This window comes from Rutilus rutilus, assembly GCF_951802725.1.
Source record: "Rutilus rutilus genome assembly, chromosome: 24".
In the NCBI taxonomy this organism is placed as follows: Eukaryota; Metazoa; Chordata; class Actinopteri; order Cypriniformes; family Leuciscidae; genus Rutilus; species Rutilus rutilus.
In genome coordinates, this window is record NC_140228.1 from 14,463,618 (window position 1) to 14,476,877 (window position 13,260).

Here is a 13,260-nt window from a genome sequence, read left to right on the forward strand (position 1 = left end):
AACACATCAGCTGGAAACCACAAGCAGTGGTAAGGCCTGAACCCCTGTATTCAGGGTCAGAACTTACTGCCACTCAAGACACACGGCACTGGGTTACCAGAATGTTTAGCTTCCACAAACCAGACAGATTAAAAATTCCTGTTAAACTTTTATTTGACTTTGAGAAACAAATGTGAAGCAAAAATCCCATGAAATTGCAGAACACAAAAATTCCCAGTACATATTCAGAATAGTGCTAATGATAAATGATAGATGAGATATGATAATGTAAACTAATAATATTATTAATAATAATAATAATAATAAACTCTCATGAAGACCTTCAGGTCAAAACATTAAGCATAATTTGAGCATTATCAGTCAACAGATATTTATTCTTTTTATTTTATGTGACATTTTCCTGGCAGAATTGTGTTAATGTGAAACTGGAATGTCTGTTATTTTTATTATTTAGATTTAAAAAGATTAACAAGTATTACACACACAGACTAATGTACCTGCCATTCAAAAGTTTGCAGTCAGTTAGATTTGTTTATTATTATTTTTTATAAATGAATACTTTTATTTAGCAAGGATGTATTCATTTGATCAAAAGTGATAGACTTTTACTATTATACATATTTTTAAATATATTAAAAAAGTTATTTTAAATTGTAATATTTTACAATATAAAGTTTTTTACTGTATTTTTGATCAAACATGGTCTTTTTTTACTTTTCAAAAATATGCTGTAAATCCCCAAAAAAATTAATCACACACGATTAATTAAGGTAACAAAGACGGTAAAGTTTTGAATTCTCTTTTGCGTCTAATCACACTTAAATGCTTTAAAAGCACATGAATGAATGATAGCGTGATCATATACTGTAATGCTAGCCAAAGGATGCAAGGAAAAATGTATTGCATTGATTGCGTAAATTGCATTAAATATTTAACGCGTTAAATAGAAAAAAAAATTTAAACCGTAAAATTAGCGCATTCATTTTGACAGCTATATTAAATTAAACCATTTTATTTATAGGCTTTTTGCCTTTATTTTATAGGGAAGTGAACAGCATTTATAAAACAGGACATGATGCAAACTGGATTCAACCCTGTTTTGAATCAAGCAGGTTAGAATGAGTCATCATCTCTCATTTGGTTTCTCACCTGTTCGGTATCCAGTGTTGTTGAGATAAACGGCAAAGGAGCGTGGCTCATGCTGAGCTTGCCATGAAGGCGAGGAACAGTTCTCGTTGTTGGTGTACGTGTTGTGGTTGTGGACATACTTCCCAGTCAGCATGGAAGAGCGTGATGGACAGCACATGGGCGTAGTTACAAACGCATTTGTGAATGAGGTTCCACCGTCCTCCATGATCTTGCGGGTTTTGTTCATCACCTGCAATGAGCCTGACACACAAAGCCAGACAAATGCAAGTTCAGTTATGCATGTTTGAGAAGTTCAAACCTTTTACACATCTTAATATTCACTATGCTGTCAAAAGTAGTGTTAGATGTGGAAAAGGATCCCTGCAGTTCTGTGGCAATGCAACGACTGGTTGTGGTTCCAGGACTAAGGCCCTTATCCTCTCAGATGTCTGAGGGAAGCCATTAAATATTGAAATAGGAAATAAGTCAAACCTGTGATGACAGTCTGAGATTGAAACCCATTGGATGTTATGCTCAAGAGGAAGGAACTTGATCCAGTTACAACATGCTTACAATATGGGACAAATACCAAGAGAGGGACTTGGGTGGCAGATCAAGTAGACTAACAAGCAAGCAAGCAAATGTTTCCAGGACTGAAGTCCGAGAAGGCTAAAGTCTTTTTCTTTCCAAGGCTGAGTTAATAATGAACAACTTAAACTAAACAGAGCTCCTACAAGAGAGGACTGACAATCCTCCTGAATAAGACCAGCATAAATGGTCACCAGCACGTTTTGAATGCTGGTGTTCTCACAAGGCTTTTTAACTAGTTTAACCAGCATGACTGCCTTGGTTTAGCTAAAACTGCAAATAAACACTCCTGAAGCTATTCAAGGTCTTTAAGATTACAAGGAAGATGTGTTGGAGCCAAATTCTGAAGGAACATGACCCTCAAGGATCGAGACCTTCGTCAGCTGTTATCACTAGAAATATCATGTTGGTCAACCTGCATTACCAGCTATGACTGGCTGTACTGGCCCACCAGCTAGACCAGCACTAACTTAAACCAGCATTGGACCAGTATTGAAACTCACGCTGGTTTAAGACAAAGGTAAACAAAACAAAAACACTAAACATTCTTAATTTAATATATATTTGCTTGAGAAGCTAAATTGCTCTGGATATCAAGTCTTGTTTTCCGAAAAAAAAAGAAAATCTAAATCAAGTAAGTTTATGAATAAACCAATAACAACATCTGACAATGGGGCAAGAAAAATAAACGTAATTTTCTTAACCCATTGGAAGATATTTTTCTTGTTTTATACAAAAAATATATACATTTTCATCATTTTTTCAGAGAAAACTGATTTTCTCAAGTAAATGTACCTTGATTTAAGAATGTTTAAATATTTGTACTGGAAAACAAGAAAACCAACAACTTGAAATAAAACCTAAAAATGAATTAATTCAAATGTAAGTGGAGTGTGCAAATTCAAACATCTAAATCAGTGAGGTCAATAAAAATCTGTTTCATCTGAAGTTCCATTCCCATGTTTCTCCAAGTATCATTATGGTACTTGAAGATCTCTACAGTAACTTTCCAGACGACTTGCTTATTCATAACTGATGCGTGCCGAGTGCTGACAAAGCCTCAAGAGAGTCGTATGAGGTCTCCACCTCATTCGTCTGCAGAACAGATGGGTCATTAATGATGAATTGCATCTGGTATACTCACCCAACTCCACATCCTGGTCATCTGTCATGATGAGTATGATGTTGGGTCTGATGTTTCGGCGGTCACCTTGAACCCGCCCACGCAGGCCCTGACCGCGGGTGGTGAAACCAAAGCAGACCAGTGGGGCGGCCAGGACCATCATCCAGGCCAGGTTTACCAGCTGCATCATGGGACTCCGTACTGGGCTTGCAAACACGTTTTAGAAGGCTGGAATCCTCACAAGGTAATCTGTTTTGGGGGAAAAAAGCAAAGAGATGATTTCCAAAGAGGTCAAATCAAATGTTACTTTGGTTAACAGAAATTGGAGAGACTAAAAAGAACCACTTTTCCCTCCTTCACAAGACAAACGAGAATTCCAGATCATTGTCTGCGAAATCATTTGCATCTGTTTAAAGCTTGATGCCATCTATTTTCACATCTATCAACAAGCACAGGAACAGACCATAGAAAATCTCAACCTTTGCACTTGAAAATAAACACAGCACACCCTCTTAAAGGAATCAACACATTTTAAACTCCAACACGCTTCCAGGATGTGCATGCACCAAAATCAACATGAAAGAAAATTTAAAAAACACTAGCTGAATCTTTTACAGAAATCTTCGCTACTTAACGAACAGTAAAACACAAAAACTCTAAACCCTACCTGTACAGTTCTTAGCTTAGCAGCATCACATGTGGCAACAGTACACCCAATCTCTTTACTTCAGTTCTGCACTCATATTTACAGACACTTTCTTCAAGTCAGAAAGGCCTGAGTGTCTCTCTCCGTGTGTGCAGACAAGCCAGTTCTTTCTTTCTAATCAGTCACACTACTTCAGTACTATTGAGGCTATTCTATTGGCTATTAGGGGCTGCTCTGGCCCAAACCCAGCCAATCACATTTTATGGCAGAGCTGTCAGTCAGACGGCCCAGAGCTTGTGACCCCTAGCGGACACCCGGTGGGAATTACGAAGCCAGTACAGGGGGTAGAGGGTTCCGCTACATTAACCCTTGTGCTGCGGTCGCCAGTCACAGATTTACACACTGGACCCCTTTACACAGCACTGCATTCGCTCTACGCCAGCAAAGATTACTCAGTGAAATCTTTCATATTCCACAGACATGCTCAATTTCCTAAAAAGCCATGTCTTGAGATTTTGCACTTATGCATGATTTGATTTTTCACATTTTAATTTACCTGACGACTAGCATGCGCAAAAGCAGGTTTGATTGATATACCGTCCAATTTATCTATGAGTTTATTGTATAAACCTTATGGAGGACCATATTGCCTATGGCCTCAAGCTGATCTTTGTCTCCAATCAGTGAGCTGTTAAACAATATGGGCATTTATGCACCTGAGGTTCGTCGCATGGCATTCATTTGGCTTGACAATTTTGCTTGCAATGAAAATGGCTTAAGTCATTTATGCAACAATAAGACCAGTGAGAGGAGAAATAAATTAGTAAATTAGAGTCAGCACTAGTGTTACAGTATCAACTCAAAGCCAATGTGTCCACATATTCAAACTAACAATATCCATTTTGAAAGACGTGGGAAATCCCTTCAGAATTATTGATGTACCGGTAAATATATATATTTTTTTATTCAAAGAAATTCAAATGAAAATAATTAAATGGAATAAATAAAAATAGAAAGACAAAGATGGTAAAAAGAATAATTTACTGCAAACTATTTGCATTTACAGTTTTTATTTTAAAATATGCACACTTTCACTCTTAATCATAAGCCTAATAAGACTAAAACAGCTCTGTTTAATGTTTCTTGTCTCATCACATTCAATTATAAATTAAATTATATGAATCACATATGATTAAAGGCTTTTCAATTCAAAATGGCAAAATTTGACAAATCGAAAGTCAAATACTTTGCATCACTGAATATTATTGTTGGTCGTGTAACATGTCTATAATAAAAAGTTGTCAAACATTAATTGTTTAGCTTCTTATCTTATATCTTACCTAACACTCTTTTACCATTAAAACCGAAGCTTCATGCTTGGCTTCTGTCCAGTCGACTGGTCATATCACAAAAATGTACATTGACAAGCGCTGTTAAACCTACTGAGAACACCTTAGAAATGTTACTCTTTAAGCTTTTTATCATCTCAACACAGAGAGCGGTGTGTAAAGGAGTGCAGCAGAGCAGCATCAAGAATATTGATATCTGGTCAATGGGAGTCACTTTATTTACTCACTCATGACATTCCCAAAAACATTTATGCTGTTATCATATATATCAAACTAAATATAGGAAGCATAAAAGTAGTCAATATGGAGCTAGGTTCAATCTTTTGAGGTCATGTAACATTTTAGTCTGATTTTAATTTACATTTACATTTAATTTTTAAATCATCATGCTCTTTTTTTTTTATTGATATCAAGGTAAGGTAAAAAAAAAAAAAAAAAAACACGTCACATGGATTTAGAATGGCAGTAAATGTAAAAAAAATTTTTTTAGTAAATGTCCATTTTAATTTTTAGGTTTTTTTAGGTTTAGACCATCCCTTTAAGTTTCACTCTTTGGGTACATCTAATGTGACATCCGATAAGAAGGAGCCATTGAATGGAAAACCATGTGCTTGTCCTTTTCTCCATCATTGTGCAGATGATGGTCTGCCTCTCAGATGGGTCTCTAAGTGCTTTTTTGGACAGAGTGGATTTCAGACAGGCAGCATGAGGGATAGTCAGTCCAGTCACCCTGACAGCACTGTACAAACACTGGCGCTGTTTAGACAAACAGCAGGGAATGGCAGGGTCCAGTCAGACCAGAGTGCGCACACACACACACAGTGGGACTTCCAGATCTCATGAAAACCTCCTAAGGCCGAGAAAATATATGGAGAACAACTCCTTCAAACGTTCATTTAGACATATGCTTCCTTTCCATCATTTGTTTTATGTCTACAAATTTGATTTATTTCGACTTTTCTCATCAGTATTCAATTTAAAGTGCTAAATCCTTATGTGACACTACAGGATGAACTATTGTGTGATGTGCCTCCAGCAATTTGAAACTAACTTCAGCCAAAAGAAAATATATTTGAGCAGATTTGAGCCAATACTGTGCTGTTTAGCTAAATCATGTGTTCCTCAAGCAACCATGAATTAAACTGTCTCTGCCCTCAATGATGACACATTCACCCTCATTCCAGCACTGTAATTTTAGAATACAGTCAACCCAAAATAGCTCTTCTATTTTCTTCCCTGGAGGGAAAAGGGTCGTGAATTATAATTTTGTTTTAATTACCCTTATTACTGTGAAAATGTGTTCCAGTTGGTGGCACTGGCAAGAACATAAACCACTACTTTGCTTTTCTTTGACGCTCTGACCCTTTGCCTGCGAAAAACAGACCTGCTATCCTCCATTTCCGTGAATAATGGGAAACAAAAGCTTCCACACTCCCATGGCTCCCTGACACTGAATCAGCACTGGGCTGGTTTGCAAAAAAGACGTGATGTTTGTGTCTGAAGCCTTTAATGGAAAACCTGGTGACTTCCTCTGGCTTTAGTCGAATGGTTATTCAGATTAATGTTCTTGTAAAGTGCAGAACTAAAAGTACTTCCAACTCACTCACTTTAAATATATGTCTTAAGCAACTATTTTTTATAAATTTGTTAGTTATATTGCAGTACGGTCATCGTGATTTTGCAAAGACAGATATGTTCCTGAATCAACATATTTTGTTGATCCTGGAACAACATTCCTGTCAGAAAATGTAGTCTATACCCCTAAACCAAACCATTCCCATAACTTATCCCTAAAATCAGAGGAAAATGATTGGTGAAGAAGCTGATGCAGAAGCACCTCACCCTGGTTGTAGGCCTAAACTTGACAAACTGTAAACTTGTCCCTCAAATCTGATTAGTTGATTGGAATGTTGTTCCAGGATCAACAAAGATGATCCAGGAACATGTTGTACTTGGTGAAAATCACATTCACCATTGAAGTACAGTGGAGTGTCCAGATCTCTGCAATAAACTCAGGTCATAAAGAACTGTCAAATTCCTAAAAAAAAAAATTCAGAAAAATTAAGAATGCACTGATATTAAAATTCTGGCAAATATTGATGAGCTATTCCGAGTTCAAAACAATAAAAAGTTAAGAAGCAAAATATAAAAATCCTCTTTTAAGTATGGAAGATGTGGGTTTAATTATTAGAGAAAAAAACCTAGTGAGCAGATGACGGCAAATTACTCCAAAAGGAAAATTATTTATAAATACATTTATAAAAATAACTTAAAATCATTTTAAATTGTAGTTCATGGTCTTCATTCACCCCAATCGGCTGCGCACATTTGCCAAGCACTATGCCTTTGTAGACCTGCATTGTTGAGGAACACTAGAAAGCTTTCTTCTGGGTCACAGACGAGCACCAGAGCAAGCATCATCTCAGCTCCTTATTGTTTTTAGGGATTAGAGGAAATGACCCAGTAAATTAGCCTCTACTGTACTAATCAGGGCTAAGCTGGTCGAATAATATTTGGGATTTATTAAGGGAAAAAAAGGTCTCGAAGGTTCAAAGGAGCAAAACAAAAAGGCTACTATTGGACTTTTCAAGCCTGAGACACAGCTGCCAAAAAATAACCCCTTATGAAAGAGGTGCAATTTTCAGATTAATGGATGACAGGACCAGGGTCCTTCAATGTGATCCAAATTCTGTACTTTTATGATTTCACTATGCTTTCTTCCCCACTCCATGTATACTAAAGCATCCAGCATCCCTCCCACCTTCCTACCCACATAGCGGTGTTTTCTACCATGTAGTGCTATCAGAGACAGCGACTCAGAGGTTCTTGGCAAGCAAAAAACCGCCACTGCTGCTTGTGGTAAAGGCCCAGACCACGTACTTTCATGCACCCTGAACCTCCTTTGACCCACGTGGTAATGTGGGGTGGTTAACCCAAACCTCAAACACCTGGACTCTCAGAAGACTCCAAAACGAGGTCTGCCGAATTCACAGGTAAGGAAAGATGAGTTCCTGAGGAAGAGGCCACACGATTAAGATCAGAATGTCATGACCCGACACATTCTTTCCAACCGCGCTGGGTTTAATAAAATCTAGACTGCATCACGAATAGTCTGGTTTCTGTCAATCCCTCGTCCAGGAAGACGAAAATGGCAAGGTCGCATTCGTAACATGTGCGATCAGCTTCTAAAAATCACTTAAATGAAAACCCTGATCCCTGTCAGCTTGAAATAATTCCTTTTAAAGCAAAGCACCATGCAAGAACTCGTCCTTCACCATGGCAAAGTTGTTTGTGCATCTTCATTGCAAATGAGAGTCCCTAGTGAGCCAAGAACGAGTATAAATCAAACCAGATGGCACGGCTAAATAGTGAGTCAGCCATTCATAAATGCAAGGTTTCCATAGACAAACACAGTCTCGAGGGCTAATCCCCCTTTCCATTCCCTCACTATAGAGACTTCGCTCGCTCCCTGTAAAGAAGCCAAGTCACTGGAGAACAATCAGCAGTAAGAACACTTCACAGTTTATTGGTTGTGACAGTTGCATTTTAATTATCAAAGAGTCCAAGACAAGATTTGTTTTAACTTTAATGGCGCTGTTAAAACGATTTTTGCGGGACGACGCTCAAAATATCCCATTACAGATATCACTGAATGAAATGAGTAATTAAATTAAAATTTTCATTTTTAGGTGAACTGTTTCTTTAGGATCATCTGGTGAGTTTTACATAAAAGACAGGCTGGTTAAAGACATAGATCGTATAGGGACATGCACATAAATGACTATTTCTGCATATTTCTGTATGCTGATTATTCCCATCGGGGGAGAAATGATTACTTAGCCACAGAATTTTGAGGTTTGGATTTTGCAACGTTTCTTTTTTTAGGAATCAGCCAGGACTTCGCTGCTCCATCCACAGCGTCAAACCCTACGGTGTCGTTGAGGTCCGTGGCCAGGGCACACCGCACGAGCCTCCGTCAACAAGAGCCATCCACCCACATGGGAGCGAGGAAGGCCAACAAAACTATCGTGATGTGACCAGTTTTAGAGTGTGTAGCTCCTCTTTGCTCAATCACTTTCAGGGCACATTTTGTTCTCACTGATGGAACAGACGACTGATTATGCGGTTAGAACAAGAATGTGGAATCCGACTGAAGTGGCTTCAGTTTGTTCTCACGCCACTGGACCATTCTGCTTAATCACTGTAGAGTGAATGGATACACTGCAGTCGCATGAACGACAGCCATGCCAACCGACTCGCACGCAAACACCTTTTCTAAATGGGAAAAGCACATGCAGCTTTGCTTCTCTGGCTAAAAACTCAGAATAAACTTTTTCAGATTAGTCACTGAAACGTGCTTCAGCTGATGATGTTCTAGTATATTGCAGTCCCATCTGTACTAATTGTTATAAAGATTCTGAATTAGAATTGTTAAATATATATCACATTTATTTCAATAAATTAAATTATTATTAATTATAATTTTTAAATAACATTTGATATAAAATATAACTTTTTAAACAGAACATGAGAAATTAATTTAAAAAATGTCTCCAATATCTAATACTAATATAACGTGCATCCCTTAAATGAGTTTATGATGGTTCTCTGAAGCTCCCATTACTTAAAAACAAAGTAATAATGACTTCGCAAAATTCTAATGTGTACAGCAAGATTATTATAGCATTTCTACATTTAAAAAAAAAAAAAAAAACACTTAAATCACAAACAGAGAAAGCCCAATTTCTACATTTGAATGACTACAGAAGTTCCATGACAGAAGCCACCTTTGCAAGCCAGAGCTTTGCCCTGGTAGTCACACAACCCCAATGGGAGAAGGTCTTTCAAAAAAAGTTCTTTCAAATGCAAGCCGTATGCTTGAAACATCCAATTGATGTGCCATGTTTGTGAGCGCATCTATGACTTGAGCCGAGGGAACAGAAGCTTTTCTATCTTTTAGAACAGCTGAGCAAACCTCAAAAAAATCAAATCAGGAGCGCCAGCAGTTGTCAACAGTGTGATGCCAGCCAGCATAAAAATGCCAATGTCCAAATAGGAGAACATGGCATATGGATGCCTGTAGACTAAAGATATCCATCCTGACCACAGTATCTGGTGGTTTTTGAAGAAATGGACCAAAACAACCAAATTCTAGTGGTTGTGTATTTAAAAAAAAAAAAAAAAAAAAAAAGAGCCAAAATGCAATAAGCTTAGGCTTTTACAAGATACACATGAACTACTATGAACCATTACTTCATGATTTCTGTTTATTTTTTAGAAGCTTTTATAAAAACTCATTTCAACAGGCACGGGACTATATTTAGCAGAGAACTGTTAGTGTTTAACCACCACATTAAATAGCATAAATGCTTTGACATTGTGGTTTCAAAGCAAATGGCAGTGACTATCATCAAAAAACGGTCTTATGCTAGTCTCCAACCCCAAAGAGGGGGGCTTTGGGGTCCTGTTACCTGAGGACTCCATCTCATTAATTATAAATTATGTAAATATCATTAAAATAATCTGCCTCCCACAGACTTCAAAGTCTTAAAGTTTTATCTTGAAGAGGCTCTTTGTGGGGGAGCAGGAATCTCGGTCATTGAGAATTGGGGCTACCCAGCATGACGCAACAAATAAAAACCCGGCAACGGACAAAATTATCCTGTGGCAGCTGGTTAGGACAAAGACCCAGATTTAAGGCACTGATATACTCAAGGCAAAGTTTTTTTTTTTGTTCTTTGCTCAGGGTAAAAAGATGTGTGAAATACCTTTGCAGTTGTATACTGTTAGCAAACATCCCAACATCCCTGGGAGCAGAAGTTAATAAGTGCTTCCCTCTCAGTCAGAAAGTAAACAACAAAAATGACAGTGGTGACAAAACCACAGTTAAAAAAGCATGATGTGGATGTTTCTGTATTTCGGCATTCCAAACAAATCACGCCACGTTTATTTATAAAGCACTTTATATAATAGGTTGCTTTAAAGAAAGCTTTAGAGTATTAAAGATAAAAAACAGTGTCAGTGTCACTTTCAATTAGAATTACAACTTCAATTTCTACCATAAAGCATCTCCAGCGTATACATTTTTTTGCTCGCATTTTTACAGACTGAACAGATGAAATGAACCGGAGAAGATTTCCACATCAAAGAAGGGAGTTCCAGAGCACACATATTACGTAATCACCACAGACCAATGGTAGTTTGAAAGTGGCAAGTAAAAACTACAGAAGCGAAATTTAAACGAACTTTTTTTTTTAATCTGATTTTGTTCAAGAAGACGTCACAACAGGTAATTCTTTGATTTGCTGATTTGCTTGAAGTCATGGCCTTAAGATGGCAGAAATAAAACATTAGGACAGTGGTAGAACAGATTAAGTAATTTATTCTTCTGTGAACTTGTGCAGACAGTTTGAGATCTAATACTTTTAAAACATTGATGCCATGGCCACTTTAGTTCCCCCAGGCTGCCACGCTGCTTTGCTATGCCAGCTCACATTAACATGTTCTCCAGTGACACCAGCTTTGCACACACCCTCATCCAGCTGCAGCTGATGGCAGTCGACCGTGCCATCGCACAAGAACCCCAGCCACTGGGCCTCACTCACACCTTAAAGCCCACCCAAAACCCCTCTCTAATCTCCAAACTAAGCACACATCCCTACCCTTTATTTCTAAATACCAAGGCAGGGGGGCTGGAGCCACCTTCGAGAGTTTTATGATTTTTCCATAATCCAATATACTAGCACCAGAGAGGCCCCTGAAGTCACGCTGTCTGAGAGCGACGGTGGAGCTATAGGTGACCTGTACTGTGGCATACATGACTCAGGAGCGCCGGTGGGTGCCGTACAGCATCTCAATGACTGTGAGAGAGAAAGAGAGAGCAGCTCACAGGCTTAAACATACAGGGCACAGAATTCAGAGCTAAGCAAATTCCATTCAGCTCCTCCTCGGCTTGGCTTTGGGAGAGATTAGCTTTCTCTTATGAAGGCCCAACTCATTAGCCACCTGCAAAGTCGGCACAGCATAAACCAGTCAAAGCTTCAGACCTCCTCGACATTCTCCGGCTACTTACCCTGCTGTTTAAACGCAAGTACAATCGACTGAGATTGCCAGGTAGGACTGAAATCAGCTCTGACCAAATTTGGCAGAATTCTAGCAAAGCCTAACAGAGATTCTTCCTGGCGTTTTTGCTCGAGTTGGAGCAGCCGAAGCAAGCCATCCTCGCCCCTCTCGGTCAGCTGGGAGGTCTCGCTGGAGAGGTTTTCAGGCCATTCCTTTAAGTATGTGGTTAATGAAAGAAGCAAAAAAGCAGATCTCCATAGACAGCATAATGGAGGGGGGGGGGCAATGTCAAACATTTGGCCTTTGATCAACTCAGTATATGACAAATAACAGAGAAACAGACACAGTAAAAGCATTTTATGGGTCTTTGGTGGGAGGGGGAGAAAAATTAATTACAGCTGCAACCAGCCATACCATAATAAATGTGCTTCTTTGTCTTGAGAAATGCTCTTCTTTCAGAGCCTTTGACGTATAGTTCATATTCTCCATAAAACGTACATCACAAGTAGAAAAAAAAGACTTTTAAAACTCCAGATTGCAGTATAAACCCAGTTAAAGAGAACCTCCCAAAGAATATGTTTCATCTTAATTTCATTTTTAAAGAAATATTCCTCTCTACCACAGTGGCAAATACACCAAACACATTAAAATGCCACATAAAGAAAATATTCAAATTGCTTCAGTGAGTTTCCACTGACGTAACTGTCTTGAATAAATAAATCAATGTCTTTTCCATGAAATCAGTGGCCAGCTCCCACATGAAGAACGTAGGGAGCCAAGCAAATCTGTTTGAGCTGGAGTATCCTTGCCGCTTAAGTGATTCTAATATTATGTGCAGTTCGCTGACTGAAGACGCGTGGCACCATTACAAGCCTGAAGACATAAATCCCTCACTATAATAGAAGAGGTACCACCAGGCCACATCTATACCATGGGGGTTCTGTGTCTTGGAGAGCAGGTTAATCATGGAGACCTGGCCACAGATGTATACAGATTAAATGACCCATGAAAATCTGATGAGGATTGATGAATATCCCTACTGGAACGCTTGTCAAAACAAATTAGTACTTTTTAACACGATTCTTCAACAAGGAAGAAGCTCAATTCATAATCAATCCCAGAAGAGCACAGGTAAAAGGAGGAGGAAAAAAAAGCCAGGTAAAAACAGGATTAGACTGTGATTCCCTTGAATTATTACCCTTATTGCTACATTAATGAGCCAAACTGAAATGTGTTCAAACCCCAAATATAAATACTTGGTCTACCAGCAAGCGCACACGGCAGGCCTCACCACTGGACCATATGGCCTGTCTGAAAGTGGAGAGATTGAGACAGTGTTACTCCATTTAATGCCAGGATCAGCT

General features: G+C 38.5%; 1 protein-coding gene across 11 annotated transcripts in view; it reads right to left on the bottom strand.

Moving 5' to 3' along the window:
* The window catches only part of sulf1 (sulfatase 1), a gene marked incomplete at its 3' end in the record, with an annotated part of 87,122 nt that overhangs the window by 21,269 nt on the left and 52,593 nt on the right, over positions 1–13,260 (bottom strand). For all 11 annotated transcript variants that reach the window (XM_084398185.1, XM_084398188.1, XM_084398186.1 and 8 more), the window contains 2 exons: positions 2,861–3,088; positions 1,150–1,389 (listed from right to left, as the gene is read on the bottom strand). In XM_084398185.1, coding sequence (XP_084254311.1) covers positions 1,150–1,389; positions 2,861–3,029 — 409 coding nt within the window. In that variant the 5' untranslated portion in view covers positions 3,030–3,088. The remainder of the gene's footprint in view (positions 1–1,149; positions 1,390–2,860; positions 3,089–13,260) is intronic.